General features: G+C 33.9%; 4 protein-coding genes and 1 long non-coding RNA gene across 6 annotated transcripts; 1 reads left to right on the top strand and 4 right to left on the bottom strand.

The window, feature by feature from the left end:
* Nucleotides 1-248: 248 nt before the first annotated feature.
* Nucleotides 249-3,547, bottom strand: LOC120782460 (WD repeat-containing protein 3). Its single transcript, XM_040114750.1, has 3 exons — nt 3,133-3,547; nt 1,223-3,072; nt 249-1,168 (listed from the first exon to the last, which is right to left on the bottom strand). Exons 1-3 carry the CDS (start codon nt 3,288-3,290, stop codon nt 384-386), a joined length of 2,793 nt encoding a protein of 930 aa, XP_039970684.1. The 5' UTR covers nt 3,291-3,547; the 3' UTR covers nt 249-383.
* A 121-nt stretch (nt 3,548-3,668) lies between these two features.
* On the bottom strand, nt 3,669-4,419 carry LOC120782463. Its single transcript, XM_040114755.1, has 2 exons — nt 4,236-4,419; nt 3,669-4,170 (listed from the first exon to the last, which is right to left on the bottom strand). The coding sequence occupies exons 1-2, from the start codon at nt 4,267-4,269 to the stop codon at nt 3,890-3,892; spliced, it is 315 nt and encodes a 104-aa protein (XP_039970689.1). The 5' UTR covers nt 4,270-4,419; the 3' UTR covers nt 3,669-3,889.
* A 1,864-nt stretch (nt 4,420-6,283) lies between these two features.
* Nucleotides 6,284-15,813, bottom strand: LOC120782461 (hybrid signal transduction histidine kinase M). 2 transcript variants are annotated; one of them, XM_040114752.1, is made up of 4 exons: nt 15,162-15,813; nt 7,463-8,971; nt 7,186-7,389; nt 6,284-7,085 (listed from the first exon to the last, which is right to left on the bottom strand). In XM_040114752.1, the coding sequence occupies exons 2-4, from the start codon at nt 8,915-8,917 to the stop codon at nt 6,957-6,959; spliced, it is 1,788 nt and encodes a 595-aa protein (XP_039970686.1). In that variant the 5' UTR covers nt 8,918-8,971; nt 15,162-15,813; the 3' UTR covers nt 6,284-6,956. The 2 variants fall into 2 exon arrangements, with proteins under 2 accessions (XP_039970686.1, XP_039970687.1); XM_040114753.1 differs by having other exon boundaries at nt 7,463-8,968.
* On the top strand, nt 11,723-13,899 carry LOC120782464. The gene is made up of 2 exons (XR_005706255.1): nt 11,723-12,009; nt 13,006-13,899. It is a non-coding gene; the product is annotated as an uncharacterized LOC120782464 (long non-coding RNA).
* A 1,306-nt stretch (nt 15,814-17,119) lies between the features above and the next one.
* Nucleotides 17,120-19,587, bottom strand: LOC120775045 (GTP-binding protein Rheb homolog). Its single transcript, XM_040105024.1, has 5 exons — nt 19,369-19,587; nt 19,010-19,081; nt 17,794-18,001; nt 17,594-17,723; nt 17,120-17,540 (listed from the first exon to the last, which is right to left on the bottom strand). Exons 1-5 carry the CDS (start codon nt 19,415-19,417, stop codon nt 17,451-17,453), a joined length of 549 nt encoding a protein of 182 aa, XP_039960958.1. The 5' UTR covers nt 19,418-19,587; the 3' UTR covers nt 17,120-17,450.
* Between the last annotated feature and the right edge of the window lie 550 nt (nt 19,588-20,137).

Below are 20,137 nucleotides of genomic sequence, written 5' to 3'. Positions count from 1 at the left end.
CATACATATAGCAATCCGCACCTTCTCTTAACTATTCCTAACTAATAAATAGATACTACCACAAACACAAACAATAGAAAGTACTCGAAATATTGTAAGTAGCAACTCAAACATCCTAAAAATAACTCGGACAAAGCGAAAAAATTTAAAAAATATCAATTCAATATAAACTGTACGACACACGCTTAGTAAAACGATGGAAGTAATATACATATAAACCATATTATTGTAATTGAAAATAGTTGCCATAATAATAAATGTTTCATAATTTTATATTTACCAAATTATAAGTATACTCTATAAAACAATTACAACACCTACATATATGTATATGTATGTACTTCAACGTTCCGTTATAGCTTAAAGCAAGTATATTGTTGCTTTCATGTTATTTTAATGGCTAAGCGGCGTTTAGTGGCCTCACGCCGTTTCTTGTCGCGCTTTTTGCGCTCCTGCGTCGCCTCACGGAAAAGTTCGACTCCCTCACGTTCTTCAATTCTGTGTTGCAGCAGCGCCAATGAATGCACATTCATGCCAATTGTATCACGCATTTCACTAACGTCCCGCTGTAATGCACGCACCAAACCGCTAAGCAACAGTTTCAGATTTTTCGCCGCACTTATCGGTTTCATATGCACTTTGAATAGGAAAATTGTTACTTTACATAACAATTCTATCTGATCGCTGTGACAGTCGATTAGGCGTGGCAGACGTTCAAGCAGCTCGCACACATTGGAAAACGGCAGCAGCAAGAGCGCTTCCTCCAAATCTGAAGCACGTATACGAGCTAAAGTAGTAAAAAGGAAATCGTCGGGATTTGTTACTTGCAGCGCGCGCATTAGTGGATGCAGTTCCGGTTTGTCCTCTTCGTCTTCCACATCATATTGTTTGCAAATCTCCAGACACTCCAATATTGATTCTGCAGCCTTTTCCGAGCCCACAGTTTTTCTTGAAGGCAACTTTAAACCAGGTAGCTGGGGCACTGCGCTTTCTTCACCGGTGGCGAGTTGTTGATTTTCTAGCTCTTCGCGCTCCTCCTCTTGTACATCTTGTAAGACTATCGGCTCATCGGTACGCTCAAATAGACGTAGAGTACGATCGGAACCGCTTGTCACAAGGTAACGACCATTCGGGCTAACTGCCAAGCTGTATGCCTCGCCAATATGTCCTATAATACAATAATAGAATAATCATATTGCTGTCGAGTATGGAAATATCTTACCTGGCAGCGTAAGAATCTTTTCGAACGAATCGGCGTCCCATTGCTTTACTTTACCATCTTTGCCGCAACTGAACAACATATGCGTGCTAGGTATGAATTTCAGTGCCATTACTGAATCGTCATGCGCAAACAGCGATCTGTGGCAGTCACCGAAGTCCAAACCCCAAATTTTTATATTACGATCAGCCGAGCCTGTGGCTATCAATGTGGAATCATAGCTGATATCAAGACAGAGCACTGGCAGTTTGTGGCCATATAACGACAAATAAAACTTAAAGGTGTCAAGGAAGAAAATCTTCACTGTAGCATCGAGTAAGCCCACCGCGAGATATTTCATATTCGGTGAGACACACACGCATAATACCGTCTCTTCCAGCTTGAGCGTATTTCTATGTAACAGCGAGAGTACTTTTGGTCTTGTTGTATCCACCTCATCACTACCATCTGTAGCCACATTATCAACTAACTCGAATGTCCAAATTTTAACCGTCGTGTCACTGCTACCAGTTACACAACCTTTCATATCGGGAAGCAGGGCGATAGACCACAATTCACTTTCGTGTGCTGGTATCTCTTCAATAATATCCGCTGCTCCCACATCTACTATTACCAATTTACCGCTTTTCATGCCCAATAAAGCATAACGATCGCCTGGCACGAAAGTGGTGCATAATATATAATCAGTGGCTATTGTACGTAAACATTGCATAGATTCGCGATTCCAAAACTTAAATGATTCGCCCGCACCTGAGCCAATTGCCAGGGAATCGTTACTGAAGCATACAGAACGTACTTCAGACTGATGCCCAACTCGCGTTAATGCACGTAACTGTTTTACACTTTCTTCTGCTACTTTGTGCTTTAAAGAAGCATTAAGCGCGTACAGTTGTAGACTGTTATTAGCTAAACCGACAAGTACACGTAATTCGCTTTGTGCGCCAAATATAATGTCGATTGTTTTAATTTTCTGTTTTACTTTTATACTCTCCAAACGCTTTATTTCATCACTCAGGCTTAAACCTTTGGATAATGCATTTTCATTATCTTTACCATCATGATCCATTGACTCGCCAGCCTTACGAGCCTTTTTTAAACGTTTTGAAAGTCGCTCCTTAGCTTCCTCCGCTGTACAAAAGTAAAAATTCTCGATAAGATCATTAGTACCATGGCAGCTAATAACACGCTCCGCTGGGTCGGTTACTAAATTTATACAACGTCCTTTCCCTGCGCGCTGTATTACACCACAGTTTGTTACTGTTAAAGGACTAATTGTATCTTCGTCATCTATACTTAAGCCCTCAACAGCATTTTCAATATTCTGATTGGGATCATCACGTCGACGAAGTCGATAAACATTCATTGTGCTCTCACCGCAGCCAGCAACCATAATATCACCGATTAATGCCAAAGCCCACACTTCAGTACGATTGTCAACAATTGTTTTAAAGCAGAATTGTGTTTCTAAATTCCAGAATTTTATTTGTGTATCCTTTGAGCAGCTAATAACAATGTTTTGCTCTCCTAAACGTTGTAAGAAGTGTGCATCTGTTATTGGCGCATTGTGTCCTATAAGTCGTTGTCGACCGGCTTGTTCAACAATATCTACAACCACCAATTCAGTATCAAGACTGCCGCTCACCAATCGTATGCCCATATCATCAAAGCGCAGAACGGACACAGCACTTTTATGCAGCGCTAACGAGCATATAGATTGTTCTGGCGCACGCAAATCAAAAAGTTCCACAACACCATCAACGTAACCCACAGCAACATGTATGCGGTCGGGTGAAGCGCGCAATGCCGTTACTTCCTGCTTGTCGCGGCGAAGTGTTAACGCACGTTCCCCCAATCTGTAAAAGTACTTCACAAATTTATATACAATTTTTGATACAATCACCTCAAATCCTTACCTTAAATCCCAAATTATTACGTTTTCAGCAGCTGCAGCAAGTGCATATCGGCCTTCAGTTTTATTGAAGATAACAAAATTTACATTAGCCCGACCACTGTTAATAACGTTGAAACTGTCTACTGGCCGATAGGCCAAATACTGCTTCGTCAATCCCATAGGTAATTAATAAATGTACACTTCTTACTTTTATTTAAGATATTTTCACAACAGTTAATTTTTAATTGAAGTTAATACACAGGACCGCAATTTGTAGCTAAAATTGGTTGCACGTGTTGTGATCAGTGCGTTTTCGTTTTGTTTTTATCGGTAAATGACATATTGCAGAGAAAACCAGAGAACGTACGTTCTCTGAGAAAACGTGTTAAAAGCACCATTTTCGGTATACCGAATTGAGAGATTTTTGTGTCGGTTCAATTGTACAACAGAGTGAATCAGATCCGAAATAGATTAAAATTTTAGACAAGATCTATACGCGCTGTATATTTTTAAGTATTTCAAATTTAATTAATATATGAATTATTTTAATAAAATTATGTGGTACAGTATTTTTTCGCAAACATATATAAATTCTTTTAGTTTAACGTTTGTGTAAGTAACCCGTAAACTTCAGTATAACTTAAACACACCACAGATGTCATATTTTCATATGCCATACGAATCAATGCGTATGTTTGTATTCGCAAATATGAAGTGCACATCTGTGTGTAGTCCGTATCACTCCCTTTTTTTCATAACGCTAAATTGCATTTAACTTTCTACAGTTCTTCATGATGTGAGGGGAACTTCTTCAATATTGCATGATATAAATTGTAAAATGCGTACACTGAAACCGAAACGATAACCAATAGAGCGCCTCCAAAGGCAACGCTTAGGAAATTGCCATCGATAATTCCTGTCGCGCTTTGTCGTTTAGTGCTCCATATTTGCTCCGTGGTGGCCGGATTCTGTTGTATTTGGGCAGTGCGTTCACTCATCAACCGCTTCATGTCGTTTAGCCGTGCACGCAACACTTCCACAGATTCGTTGTCTAAATCATCTGAATAAATTTTATGTGAGAACACAAATTAAACACATGAAATTTAAATATAAAATCAACCCCACCTCCTGTGTCTGGTACGCTTTGGAAATGCGACATATTTCTTTCAATATTTATCAATAAAAATTCACTTCAAAAATTATTAAATTGAATAATAATTGTTGAAAACAAATTCGAAATTATTGTTATAAGCCCTTTGGTAGAATTTTTGTATGGTTGTGGTGAATCTGTAGATGAAAGTTGATTAGTTACGCCTAAGTGTATGCAACAGCATACACTGCGCAGACAGTAAATCAATAAACTTAGTTCATTTTGAATTCACAATAAGCAAAATGTGACTGCCACTGCATTCACAGCGGATGTGCTAAAAATATTAAGGATTTGATACATCGGAATATAACTGTTCGTCGAATATAAAAGCGCTTGCCTGTAATTATTGAAATAAATGCACTCATACATATGTGATACGCTCGCTGAATTAAATAGACCGAGAAATTAAGAAGAAAAGCAAGCCTATAAACATTTGTTGTAAATATTGAACCCCGATTCCTGTGCTATGCAAACCGAATAGAATACTGTGTTTTGGAGTTTATATACTGTAGGCTATCCTTCAATGATGGGATTAAAGGTTCCTCCAAAGTGTATAGCATATTAAAATACATATGAACAAACTAACTTAGAAGACAAGTGGTCTGATGTAACTTGGTAATAATTGTTTCCTGTTAAAAATACAAGTCAGACCGCTTTATTATTTACACTCAGAATGGCATATGAACAAATACGAGATGTGTTATATTTAAAAGATATTATTTCTTGAAAATAGGTTACATTAGATTCAATACAACATCTGGAACGATTAACCAGGGCATGCTTGGATTTTTTATGTCATTTATAAAAATGTTCTTCTGCTCCGCGGCTCCGGCTGCTTGAAAATCATCATAAAATGATCTTTCATGCTGGTTCACGTATTTAATCTCTCAGCCAACATTCCCGTAGCAAGATTTTCATCAATATCAGTATTTCCACGGAGTTTTGCCAAAAACTCAGCACGATTACTAGTTTCTGAACGATTTCGTATTTGGTTGTCGTTTAAATCCTCACCACTATTTTTAAATGGTGCAAGCCTCGTATAAACTTGAATACGACTTATACAATCATCACCATAAACATTGTCAATTCATATGTCGAAGTATTTTCTCTAGTTTAATACGCAATTTTATATTTGCTCTTTTTTAAAATCCAACAATTGTACAGCTTTACCTTTTTCAAATGGCTGTAACTTCAATATTGTCATCCGATTCATATGAAGTTAGTGCGTTTTAAAGGAAGAGAATCAGTGTGATGCTTGATTTGAATGGTTCTTCTAATACTGCAAATCTTAATGTTCGTTTATTTTTGGGACACACCTTGTATGTGTGTTACTCCACCCTGTGAGTTGTGTTAATTAAGACCATTATTATTATTTATTGCACATTTCAAAGAATTATGGAACAAATCTGTATTTTTGTTGTTAAGTATTATGTATGTTATTTGACTCGTTTATTTGTTTAAATATTGTATACGTAAAACTAACTAAGCAAAATCGGTTTAGTGCGCTCTCAACACTATAAATACAAATATATATATATATAAATCGAAGCAATTAGTTATTGTTGTATATGTATATATTTATTTTGTCGTATATTTTATGTATAATCATATATGTGCTGCATTTATTAATTTAATCGTACCTGCGTGTACTCCAACTAATAAGATTACTTAATATAAATAATATATATATATACATATATATATTTATATGTATTCAACTTATATTTGCGCGTAACATTATAAGAAAATTATTAACAAATAACTATCAAAAAAATGAAACAGTTTAACAAGCGCCTATTGATTTAAGATTTAAATAATCTGTTTGCCTTAATATTTGTTTTTATACACAATCACATTTACTTTTGCGACGATTTTCAAATTTAAAGATAATCTTACAATAAATGAATACATTTTGATAACTTTTCTTCGCAAGACCACATATTTATATGACCAACGTCTGCAAACAATTATTTGTGTGTGTGTGTGTGTGTGTGTGTGTGTATGTACTATTTATATTTTATGGTTTATTTAAGTATAAGTATAAATTATAGTTACGTTTGTGTGTGGAACAAATTCAATAGTTTCATTACTTAGGTTTAAGCGTGTGATGCGGACGATAATTCTTTACATTTACTACGCCCTTAAATACTAGTATAAAAAGCTTTGATATCGATATCGGTTTTCGGTTTTTGCGTTGGAAAAATGTTGTTTGATATGACAATCAGTGTGATGCTTGATTTGAATATTGTTACGGTTAATAACTAGAACCATTGCAGTGCATTAGTTAAACACTACATCACTTAAAGTTCATACATCTACATGCGTATCGCACATTCAGTTTTTTTTTACTCTTATAAATGTAAATGTAACTCCTATCTAAAGAAAGTATTTATTTGTTGCAGCCTTCACATTCAAACATGTTCGTGTTATTTTCAATTCCAAGTAGCAAGCACTCTACACTTTACGCCATCCTCAAGACTTTCGAGACACAACTTTTTACTTCCACAAGTACATTATTTTATATATAAACTACGGGTACTACAATTCGTAAGATGGACACGTGCTGTGTAAAAGGTATTTCAAATACATAAGTTTTTTAAGTGCGTAATATTTCGGGCATTTTATAGTTATCATCATGTAAATATGTATGCAATATTTGTATAGTATAGTATAGCAATACATTTCAAACTTCTTGCTTATGCCATCGGTATGTTTTCGGGTAAGTATTCAATGAAATTCGCTGGAAATTGGCCTTGTCGGCCATCCACTTCACCATAAAGCCAGTCTTCATTAATTTTGTAGAGTATGGTCACTATTTCATTTTGCTGCAATTAGTAAAAAATGTGATTTTTAATAAAAATGATGTATAAACAATCCAAGAGTAAAGTTATAAATACTGTAATAACAGTAAACTGTTAGACCTACCGTCAAAGCCAAATCGCCGTCATACTCGGCTGGGAAATTGTAGAGGCATCGTACATGTAACGGTTTAGTTTTGGCATTTTCCTCTACTAATGGGACTTTTACATCGATATAGTTTATTGGGAAAATCCCTTCACAGCCAGAGCGCGTACGACCACGATACCATTCAGCGCTCACCTGCTCCAATATATAGATTTTCTCGTTCTCCTGCAAATTCATAAAAACGAAATAATATTAATCAAAAACTTGAAAATGAGAGAGCAAAAGACTTCATACACACCCGAAAACTGAGATCACCCTCTTCGATACCATCAAAGGCGTATAGCGCAATGCCATGGGGCCTAGTTTCCTCTACACCAGCGCCAAGACCCAAGTTACCATTAATGGCACCATTCAATTGCAATGCATCCGCTTTTCCTGATATGACGTCCAGCAATGATACACCGTTCGGTGGCGGTGGTGGCGCACATATCGGCATTGGAGGCGATGGTGGCGTTAGTGATGTATCATTACCATGTGTGAACTGCGATTTCTGCAACATCGGCGGTTTAGGTGCACGTGGTTTCTGGGATACTTTTGGTTTGATAATAGTTGGTACACTCAGTGTGGGCGTCGGTGGTAGGAGACTCTTTCCATTACAGAGCGGATTATCGTTACTTGATTGAATGCGCGAATTGATGGTGTTGAGATTGCGTACCGGTGCAGTACCGATGCTATTCGTTGCTGTTGTACTACCATAAATACTGTCGACCGCCGTATTGAAACCGCTATCAAAAGCTTCCCAAGGATCCAGCGGACTGGTAGTAGCTGGACGACTGCGTGCACTAAAGTCATCCTCGAAGCCGCTTTCCGGTTGGGAGACACTACCATTATTCGGCGAACTGAAATTCGAATCCGAACTGAAACTATCTACGCTGAGGCAATCGCTATTGGACTTCTGTGTGAATGTTGGCGAACTTGGTGGTGAATCGAAACTGATCAGTTGTGCTTCGGTTGTGCTCGGCACACCTGTGCCACCTGGATTTACAGCACCCAGAGATGTAAGCGATGTGGACGAGTAACTGTTGTTCCAATTAGCCTGCCAACTTTGACTATTTGTAGCATTGCTTGTAGTGCCCCACGTTGTTGTGCTACTGCTGTTTGTTGTTGACACGGATGTGTTGTTAACGGCATAAACTCCACTGCTGACACCATATATCTTATTTGCTTTATTATTATTGTTGCTAATACTACTACTGCTTTTTTTGCTCCTGAAAATGTTGCTCAGCAACTTTGTTGAATGCGTGGATGGTGGTTGAGGCGCTCTACGACCATTTACTTGCACTTTCGGTGGTGGTGGCCGTGGTGGAGGCACCTTTTTGCCATTGCCATTTGTATTAGCAGCAGCTGCTGCATTGGCACCGAAAGGATCATCCTCCCAATTTGTGGTGGGCGTGTAGCGTGCTTGTGGAAACTTTCGTGTTATCGCCGACTGATTACTGTCCATGTTAAAACTGTTATAGTTGTTGTTGCTACTGATACTGTTATTGCGATTAACCATGGGCGTTGCAGTCGAACCTTTCGGTGGTGGTGGTAGACTTATAGTCAATTTCTGTACGCCACGATTCTGTTGCTGATGTATCTGTTGTTGTTGTAATTGTATGCGTAGTTGTTCGATACTTGCATTAGCACCGGCGGCAGCATTTTGACCGCGGGCCACTGGTGGTGCAGGCGCTGGACGCGATGGAATCGTCATTTTTATACGGATTCTAATATCTCAAACAAGAGCAGGTAGTGATTCTGCAAACTTCTGGAAAAACAAGTGTTAATAAATATTTGTTTTAAATATGTATGTAGTAAATACAGTTAGTCACTCTAACTCAGTCACTGTAGACACTGCACTCACTTTGTGTTAATTTTAATAAATACAATTTAAGAAATTCCACAGGACAATACAAAAATACTGATAATTTTTTCTGTCGGGCGACACAATCAAAATAAAAACCAATTCTCAGTAATGGTCTTATGAAATTATAAAAAAAAGTAGTAAATAATAAATATTTCGCAGCGCTCTGAGAAATTTGTATTCACTTTGAAATTGTTGTCGTTAAACTGTTTATGCATCGCAAAAATTCGCCCATTTAACTTTCAGCTGATAAGAAAGTCAACAACGATGACGGTGTAAATAAATAAAGCACAGACGCATGCAATCAGTAGACGTCGGTGGTTTGCAGGAAATCTGCAGTTGAGGTCTCCACCCTTTAAATCGAATTCCTAAAACAATTATTATAATGAACGTAAGTACAAATGACTACATTTAAACTATATATTGCGCAAAATCACTAGATTGTTGAAATATTAATAAAAAAAAAAATGCAAATTCCTTTGTTCGCATCGGAACATCGTTTCTTACTGCGAATGTATAAAAGATTCCACAACGAACTTCTAAGGTATGATGTATTATATTACATAAACCATCACATAGAATAGCATACGCTAATTGTCTTTCAAGACTTTCAAAATTATATTTTTGTTTCAAGTACGGGATTATGATAGAGTTTTGAGACTGAAAACACATTATTGAAGAGTTGTTTTTCTAATGAAATTATATGTTATGTTCTTATACAAATAAGTTCTGTATGGCATTTGCATGAAAAAAGCACAGAAAATTTGAAAATGAGTTATGCAGGAGTATTTGCGAATAAAAACTGAAAGTGGTAAAAAAATAATATTTTAGCTTATTAGAGCATAAATATATATATGTATATCTAACTAGTTGCCTAGAGATGTGAATTAATCAGATGCTCCGACAAATTTATATTGGGACTACACATATTAAATTTGAATTAATAAACATACATATGTATTTACATGAAATTTTAATAATAACAACACATATATGTATACTATATATTAGTTTGAAATTTCAGGAAATGCGCACCAATTCGCCTGTGTTTGGGATTTTACACCGCAATTTCGATTATGTTTATAGAAAATATTTATTATCGAGATAGGAATACCAATAAATTTAGCTATGACACCCCTTATCAGGAGAAAACACCCCAACAAATTGTGTGGCCAGACAACAGCTTGTAAATGAAATAAAATACTCAAACGCGAGAGGTGATCCCTGGTGACACAATAGGCGCCACTATAATAAAATTACTTAATATATACCCATACATATATAGGTATATAAAATGTATGTATATGTATGTATGGTATATTTATGCTATAAATTTGTGTAGATATGTACGTTTGTTTACGAGTTAGTGGGAATGACCGATAGGCGACGTAATTGAAACTGTTATTTTGCAATTTAAATTATGACAAATAAATCATTTTAGAGCCTCTATATTTATTTGATTGATCACACCAACTGCGACTTCTTGAGGGCAAATCAATTGGGTAACAGATGTTTAGATTCGTGATGCGTATTCAATCATTTACGCATTTCTCTATTATCAAGGGTTATTCTGTATTGAAAACAACAAAAACAGTCGCAGAACTTAATCAAGTGAAATAGAGGGCCGAGCCGATACATGATTGTGGCGTTGTTTCTGGTACAAAAATCACTAAAACACACTCCTTCATCCAAAAGACGTATGCACCGAAATTTCCCATCACGGATAGTCCTCATAGCCGGACATCTCCCATAACTGAACGAATTTCATGAACATAACGTTTTTATTATTATTTGCATATTAAGCCAATTTTTATTACCGGACATGAAGTAAGTTCCAATGACCGGACATGGACAATTTTGGTAATATTTCAAATTATCTCTGATAAACGAACAAGATTTCATAAAATTTGTCAAGAAAATTGTGTACAATTTATAGTTCCCGCTTATTAAAGTCATGGTGTTTTGAGACAATCTCAAAATGATCACAGCAAATATATTGTCTTGCGTTGGTGCCGTCCGGTTCGACGGAAGCTATTGGCATAATTGTCATTCGTTCGTTGTTTTCTAAAAATTATACTGTTATCGACTGCATTTTATGCGCCACTAGAAAGATATTGACGTTTAATTCCACACACTCAAATGTTAGACATTTTTCCCATCTTACCAAATTTTATCGGTTGTTTAGACTCGATTTCAAATAATATAATGAATAAAAATATAAATGTATATACAAGTATAGACTATTTTTGTTACTTTCTTTGTTTTTATATATATGTATGTGCATATGTATACATATTTTTATTTCTTTGATTGCTGCCTATTTTCTGATAACACATTCCGGTTTTTGAGGCCATTGCATTATCGTCAACTGCCGCTAGCGACATACAGGCATGTAATTTGGCCGACCGACTATTGTTTGACTGGTCTGTCACTTTACTTACTCGTGTTCCATCGTGCCGGGCACGGGTATCGCGGGTTATTTGCATTTTTTAAATAAAACACATACAAATTCGCGACGTGGAAAATAAGAACGAATGAAATGTTTGAACATATGTATGTACAATTGGATGTTTTTTGTACATAAGTAGAACTAGGGAGGTGTATAGAGGGTTGGATGGTGGCTTTGACATTCATTCTTTCGTACATGCTGTTGCGACTAAATATTTGCTAACATACGAATGTAGGATGTGTTTGTGTAGTATTAAAATGACGAAAGCGGAATTTTGTTTACATCGCAATATATTATTAAAAAATATACAATATATATACATATACTTATGTACATTTCCAGGAGTTTTTAGAAGCACAAAAATAAGAATTAAGATTTACATATATTAGGGGAGAAAGTAGAAATCTGTAAAACCTCTCTTCAAAACTATCGTGGATAATTAAAAATTGAGTGTTTGTGTGATAATTACTACCAACTTTGTTTAAAAAAAACGGTAATTATGTAAATGGAACTTCGACAATTAACCAAACACAAAATTAGCGAAAAAAGTGAATATAAAACTTGAAAAAATAAAATCTATGACAAACTAACATACTAAAACTTATGTATATATGTATGTATGTATGTACATATTTATGTATGTTTGAAATGGGGAAAGCTTGTAAATTCGGTTTATTGAGTGAATACATTTTCACCTCGAGATACAAAGTCATTTTCATGTCTGATTTTTGGAATGTAAAATAGAAGTATTTTAAATTTAATTTTGCATTTTTACGGCCCAGAAACATGTATTTTACTATAAAAATTACATTTATATATGTACATACATATATACATACATACCTTAGCGCTTCACATAGTATGTCTAATTATAAGTACAATACTTAAATAGCTTTTAATTACATAAACAAAAGTATTACAACGAAATGTAGGTTTTGTGAGCAGCTCTACGATTATTGCTAGTCATATGTGTTACTACATACATACATATGTAAGTTTTTACAAATATGCAGACACACGGCAATTCACAGTGAGTTAATTGTTTGTGTGGTTGATGCATCTCAAGGTCGTGCAAACGTGCAATACATGAAATATATTTAAAAAAAACTCAAACATTTCCATGTGTAAATAATTTAATAAAAAAAAAAAACTAAGCGTAAATGGAGCGATGATGATAGTAAAACTTGCCTATACATATATAATATATGTATATTTACCAAACCACATAAATCGTTTAAAAAAGAACCATAACATAAACATGGGTGAAAAAGTTAAAAGCACTTGAAGAAATGCCGGCATATTTATATACTTTTACATGTATTTCCACTATTTACATATCGTCTATTGGGACAAATTAAAAGGAGGCCGTTCTCACCCGAAATGATTATGGAAAGCAACAATAAGCAATTATTAAAGTTTTTTATATTTTGATTTTCCTATCAAATTAAGTAGATACATATAACAGATCATAATTTAATTATTTTGACAGGCACTAACCGACACTCGAGATATGAAAACTATGTAAATTACAATAGAACTTTCGACAACAGTTAAAGCAATTAAGATAAATTCTTGAGCGTATTTTCAAAATAAAGGAATAAAAATCACGCGCGTGGGAGCTGCATCGTACAATACCTAAGTGATACCGTTCTTGTTAATATGAACGAACAGTGTTGTGCAACCTATGGTACAAGTAACAAGTGAACTGTAAAAATAAAGTAATGGCGAGGGGGTGTGGTACGAAGTGAAAGCAACAATATTTGAAATTCACAATGAGAAACTGTCAAGGCAAATAGGCATGTGCAATTGTACTAATTAAATTCACCTTTGGAAGCATCGGCGTAAAACAAACAGCGAGAAAGCAAACATACAAACGTACAATGACTTAAATTAATTTCATGAAAAAGATAGCTGCAATTGGCAAAGGAGATTGGGGATGCTTTCTGCTTCTGATTTGGGGAGAAAATTTTTGGGAAAATGTAAAAAAGAGAATTTATGGCAGTAATGTGGCAAATACTGATCAATTTTTCCAAAAAAGGGTTCTGAGATATGGATAAATATACCCCAATTCATCGTTTCATTGCCATGGCGATTTAAAGCAGTGATAGGGAGTAATGAGTTTGCCCATGCCCACAACAGTCGGGTCGACATAACCGGAACTGACCCGAATTTTTTAACCAATCGACTGTCAACTCAACAGAATTCTGCCACTACAATAACAACAACAGTAATGAGTTTGCCACAAAATCTAAGGATTTGCTTTTATTTTACTAAAAATAATATGCCGTTTTCTTTCAGTTGTTTTTTTTCTTATTGAATATGTACTATAGATGTTACATCGATTTTTATTACATTAAATAAAAAACTGTGAAATTTTAATAAATTCGTTTTGTTTACTTTAATCAACATCCAATATTTAATAAAAAGTTAAAATAAAGTCTCCGGCAATTATGGTCTGTGAAACGACAGTATTTTCATAATCATATTTCAGTTGCAAATGTTTTGTCCAATACTGTACATCAGTTGTTAAAGTTTACTTCGACTGCTTCTAATTTTCATTTCGCAAATTTTATCTACATTTTGATATTATACATGAAACACGAAGATAAATATTACACTAACCGACAAAAAACGAATGTAAATGTTAACAGACATATCTACAATTTATCTATATACATAGTTTTTATAAATGTATATGCACTTTAATCCATGATGAGAAAATTGAGGCAAATTGTAATAACGAATAAAAACGATAAATTAAAAACAAATTACTAACAGGTTTTCAAACAGTACAATTTATTCACTTCCATGCTGCTTCCATGTTTAGGAATAGTTATACAGCGTCTACCCATAGGTATTATGTGATTTTGACAGCTCGTGGCGGTCATGTTTGTTTACCGATCTCTGTCAAATTTTGTCAGTGTTTTCCGTAAGGTTTGCCATCTCGTCATGTCACATTATACAACATGATTAAATATGACATTACCCGAAAAAAAACATGGAAACATTGCGTGCAAAATTTGGAGTTAATTCGAGAAATGTTTACGACCAATTCATATAAAACTTCCCTTCACAACGCTTTGCTTTTAGTCTCTTCCTTAATATAAATCCCGACTGTGGCTTGGCAAAGCGTAAAAAGGTGGAAGTAGTCCAACATTTTGTTTGGCTTCGCGTCAAAAACTTTATATGTGAACGTACTCATACAAAATCGTACGTCGTATTTTTCTGTCTAAACAAATGTCTCAAAATTTCTATTTGAATTGGCCATTAAACTACTCTAGATTATTTTCCCGGGGGTTTATTAAATTAAAGGTTTACGCTAATTAACTAGCAACGCCCGAGGAGCTAGAAAACAGAATTTGGGAAAGATATCTCTCTTGATTCCGATCATCCTGATTGTATGATTAACTTAGACTAATTTCCATGTTTCCATCGATACGTAGTTAGATCTTCGAAAAAGTCCATGCTAACTTCATAAGCAAATTATTGCACATGCAACAAGTCTCGCACGATACTAATTACCTCATTGGGCCTACCGTTAAGATATTTCGATGACAGCTAACATATTACTCTCGCCAAAACAGGGTAAGATGTTTTAAGAACAAATACAGAATTTAAATCGCTAAGCTCAAGAACTATACATACCTGTTACACTTCACTATTGATGTATGCACACCAACATCCACAGGACAACGGAACTGATTTATACCCTTCACACATATATTTAAAACTTGTCTTTTTGTGCACACAAGGCTTATTCGATTCTATAAAGCAACAACACAATAAAGAACCTCTTTTTACCCGCCCGCTTTGCTGATGACGAACAGCTGCGTTTTGCTAGCAGCAACGACACAAAAATGTTGATGGAATCGCCAACGATTATACGCGGTGGTTATTCTGATTGTATTTATATCGCGGTAGAATAAACACGAAATTATGATCCAAAAATTAAGCCTTATTTAAATTATATAAAATGAATTTCGATGTTTTCGTACCGTTTTATTATATCTTTAATTTATGCAAGTTCTCTGGCATTCGGGCTACAAAAATAATTCGTCACAATGACAACTACACCTTTAAATTCACTAATGTTGTGGTTTCCAGAAAAACATTGTACAATACAATTTCTGACCTTAACTTAATAGAGGACACTATTCACAACTTGTAAGTTATTATGGAAATATGTTTCCTTTATTATAATTATGCAGCTTGTAGAAATTATTTTTCATTAACTTCATAAAAATCTTTTCACACATCCGCAACAATAGCACTTTCGTGTTGTGTCGTTTCAAAAATGCAATTATATGAAACATTTTCTTAATTACCTTTTTACAATTGCCTTGTTTGTTGAGCAAACAAGACAAATATAACATACCCTTTCAATTGTATATGTTAGAATGAAAGCAATATATGTTTTTCATCTTTCTTTCACACAAAACGGCAGTTAAAAGATAGTACGAGCAAAAATTTGCTGTGAGTCATTTATTAGGGTTGCCAAGCAACTAATCAAAAATTCGTCCAAATTTCTCTTAAAATGAAATATAGCTGAACTCCCCTAACTCAAATCACCATAATCCACAAAAAACTTCCAGGGACTACGAGTTATTGAAGGAAATTTGATTTCTATTGCCGATTCAAGAATTCATAGTAGTTCGAGTTTCTAGTGTCGCAACTTTAAAAAAGTATTAAAAGAGTTAAAGTTTTAAGTAATAATTCATTTTATTTCCTATTTCAATGGATAGAACAAACCTTCTTAGATTATTAATGACACAGAGCATAGGTATAAAATTTAATATTTTCCCTTTTTGAATAACTAAAATATAAAGATTAATCAATAAAAATAAAATATATTGCTGAATAAGTTCTCTACACAAAGTTTTTTTAATCTATAAAACATTCAAATATATTTTGTTTATTCCAATTTTTAAGGAGTCGTTTCTTTCACATAAAAAAATTATTTTCACCAAGCATGTTTAAGTTTGATAATTTAAAAAAAAAAGAATTATATAAGCATATTTAAAGTGTTTAATGAAAAAAGTTAGGAGATCCTAACAATAAATAATTAATTCTACTCAACTTAAATATAAAATTGTTTCATTTAAATATAATTAAATTTAATTTATTTCAATGACCATGTTTAATAGTTTATTGTTCTATTGTTGAAGTAGTTGAAACAAAGACTATTATATTATGTTTTTATTTCTGTTCTTATGATTCTTTATTTTCTATGCTTCTATTCTTTTATTCCTTATAGCTGAGAAAATGATGTTTTAGTAAAAGTCATTTGTTGACATTAATTATACACATTGAAAAAATTATACAAGAGACTAAAAAGTAACTACATTTAATATAAAAAATAATATTTTACACTATAACTACTGCCGAAGAAAAAATTATAATTCTGTAAAATTTATTAGTTTTGTAGTAAAAGAGAATGAAGTTAGTCTCTTGTAAAGTAAAGCAACGTAAAATTTAATGTGCAATATTCAATCAAGTATACAGTATAGTATTTTTAAATGTGATAACTTTAATTACTTTAAACTTTCAATCTACAACGCTAAACGATGCAGTGAAATTCGCGGAATTACCTATTTACTTATGAATCATGTTTTGTTTCGATAGTGCCAAGCATAAAATTTGGCAGCTACCCTGGGGGTTATAAGAAAAATTCGCACACACATTCTCACCTACGCATTCAAATAGTTCACACATATACGCGACCACGGCTTCAACCACGCCTACAATGCACTGCAGCTTTCCATGGAGCGCTTCCTTCTGTAGTTCGTTCGCACTGATCAACTGTGATATGGTCTTATTTAATGTTTTAGGTGTACCAGTTAATGTTGCTGCTGCTATTATGTAGATTAATGCTGCAGTGGAAATTGGAATAGGGCGTTGTTTTTGTTGTGACCAGTTATTTACGGCTGAATGCTCTCACGAAATAATGCAATTGCTCTTTTCCTGTGGATTACCATTTTCACTCTCAATGGATATGAGAAGTCGATGAAATATGTCAGCAACAGACTAAAATGTGACACTTTTAACACAAATTAAAATATAATTTTTTGACTATCTACCTCATTTTGCTTAGCTGAAGTTTCCAAAAATATAGCTCGCCATGATTCAGCTAATTTACGCCCTTCTTCAGTAGACACCATGCGCTCTTGGTGTAGATCGGTTTTGTTTCCAACTAATACAACAGGTACACTGAAAAATAATACATGTATGGTATTTGGTAAAGAAAATAGAAACTAAATTTGTATATTGTTTTATTTACTATTTCTTTCCCATTACATCCAACAACTTTTCGTAGATAATTTTGATCACTTCAAAAGACTTTTGACTGGTTATCGAATAGACAAGAACATATCCGTGGAAGTCCATGCTATATTGCACAGGGAATATGCTGTACTCATCTTGTCCAGCTGTATCAACAACTTTGACATCGTAGTCCTGCGAATTCACTCGAGCTATTTTCGTAAAGGCTATGAGAGAAAAAGTAATTAGATATATTGTGTGGTATATTAATTGTGCCACTATATGTATGTATATACTTTCCAATACAACAAAATTTTGTAATATAATTGTGGTAGCTTCACGATAATATAATTCATAGTGATTTACTTTCATATGTATATTTTAGATTTCGGTTTTATGTTAGTATCCTTTTGAGATTTAAAGTTTTTGGTTTTGCCTAGACGGACGACCATTTCAAAACAAGAAACACATTTAAATGCGCATGAAAATCATTAAAGTTAGAAACCTTATGAATTTGCTAATAATCAAACCATGATTCAATTATAGAATCATGATACAAACATACATACATATGTAATTAACTTAAATTTCCTACAAAATTATTTCCACGCTCACGTCTATACTTGCGTATACATACATACATATGTATGTACATATATATCGCTTATTTTTTATAAATTACGCCCAATATTTACATTATTTATTTATAAATAACACAAAAATTTAAGTAAGAAATTAGGAATTACGGTATAAGAATTTTAGAATAATAAAGTCCAAGAACGTAATTTTCTTCAAGGTTTTTAAGAAACTGGTATACAGTATACAGCGGATCACTCGTCAAACAACTTCCCATTGTTATTGTTATTTATTTCTGAGTTATTGAAATTAGCCATGAGCGAGTTACATAGTACGGAATTTTTGCGAATAAAGTAATGACAAAATACAAATCTATATTGTACATTTTATATACCTAACTATTTCAATTCATTTAGAGTGTACTTATTTCATTTAGGCGAGGTCAACAGTCACAGCGATAACATTAAAGATTAATCACATACCGCACATCGATGTCATTCATTAAAAATTTGCGTAACCTACTCGTAAAAGAAACATGTGCGTATCTTCATGCTTTAAAAATAATATATGACTATTCCTTGCATCCATATTGATATATTCTTCAACTCTAACCTTTTAATTATGATTCACAATTTTCCAATATTTGTATATGTACTTACTGTTCTCAATTGTCGGATCGTAGGAGTCCACAAATTGACCCTCAACAAATTGTATGCACAATGATGATTTGCCTAGGCAGTTACAGGCAACAACAAAAGACATCGTAGATCATTAGCCCCAACGAAGGAACGTAAAATTAAAAATGTAAGAGAAAGCAAATATGCAAAAGATCCATATTAAATCAGAAAGAATGTATTCGAGTATTCACATAGATATATAAATACGCATTGTTTTTACAGATTTCAGGAGATAATATAAATAATTACGACATAAATATAAAAAATTAATGTACGACGGGGATTTGTTATATTATCTCTGCTATCTGGAATTCAGGAAGTGAGCGACCCTAATGTCCTACCCACAGAGCTGTAACCCATCATGGCAATATTGCGTTCCTTGAGTGGCATTTTATGCTCGTTCAATTGTTTTCTTTGAAACAGATTCTACAAACACACTAGTTTTTACTATATATTTAATGAAAACTTTTTTTTACACAAATTGCGTACTTAAAAATTAAATCTTCGCGATAACTTCTCCAAAAAATTTTACTACTGCGATTGTGACTATTTTCTTATGTACTCTGATTTATCACAATTCATTTTGGAGGTTTTTCTTATATTTCTAATATGTCTCCTCCTTTCAGCTGTTTTCAATAAATCTCACATATAGTTGCCCTTATCACGCGGATTTACTTTCTCAACAACTGCTCAGCTGAGTGGCTTTTGTTTCGCACTCATATTCGCGTATTGAATTTGCTTTCATACTGTACTTTATAATAGGGTTATGTATTTTTGTTAAATAATTAAAAAAAATGTACAAGTAAATATAAATAAATTACTTATTTTTGGTCATTTCGTCATTACAACTAATTGGGTTGTGCTACCTTTTTATTTTTGAAATTTAATCTGAATATTATAACATTGTTCCCATCATTAACGAAACTAGCTAAAAGTGATTCTATGTGATAATTGAATATACAAAAACTAAAGTTGAGGCAGAGATCAATAATTAATTATTATTATTCTTTTCATTTATATATCACATTTTTTATTTTTGAATATTTTTGACGGTCTATATGGCGAGGCGAACGATGTTTGTATTTACATATTATTTATCAGAACTTTTGC

The sequence above is a fragment of the Bactrocera tryoni genome, chromosome 1 (assembly GCF_016617805.1).
Source record: "Bactrocera tryoni isolate S06 chromosome 1, CSIRO_BtryS06_freeze2, whole genome shotgun sequence".
NCBI lineage: Eukaryota > Metazoa > Arthropoda > Insecta > Diptera > Tephritidae > Bactrocera > Bactrocera tryoni.
This window is presented reverse-complemented; position numbering and strand designations above follow the sequence as displayed.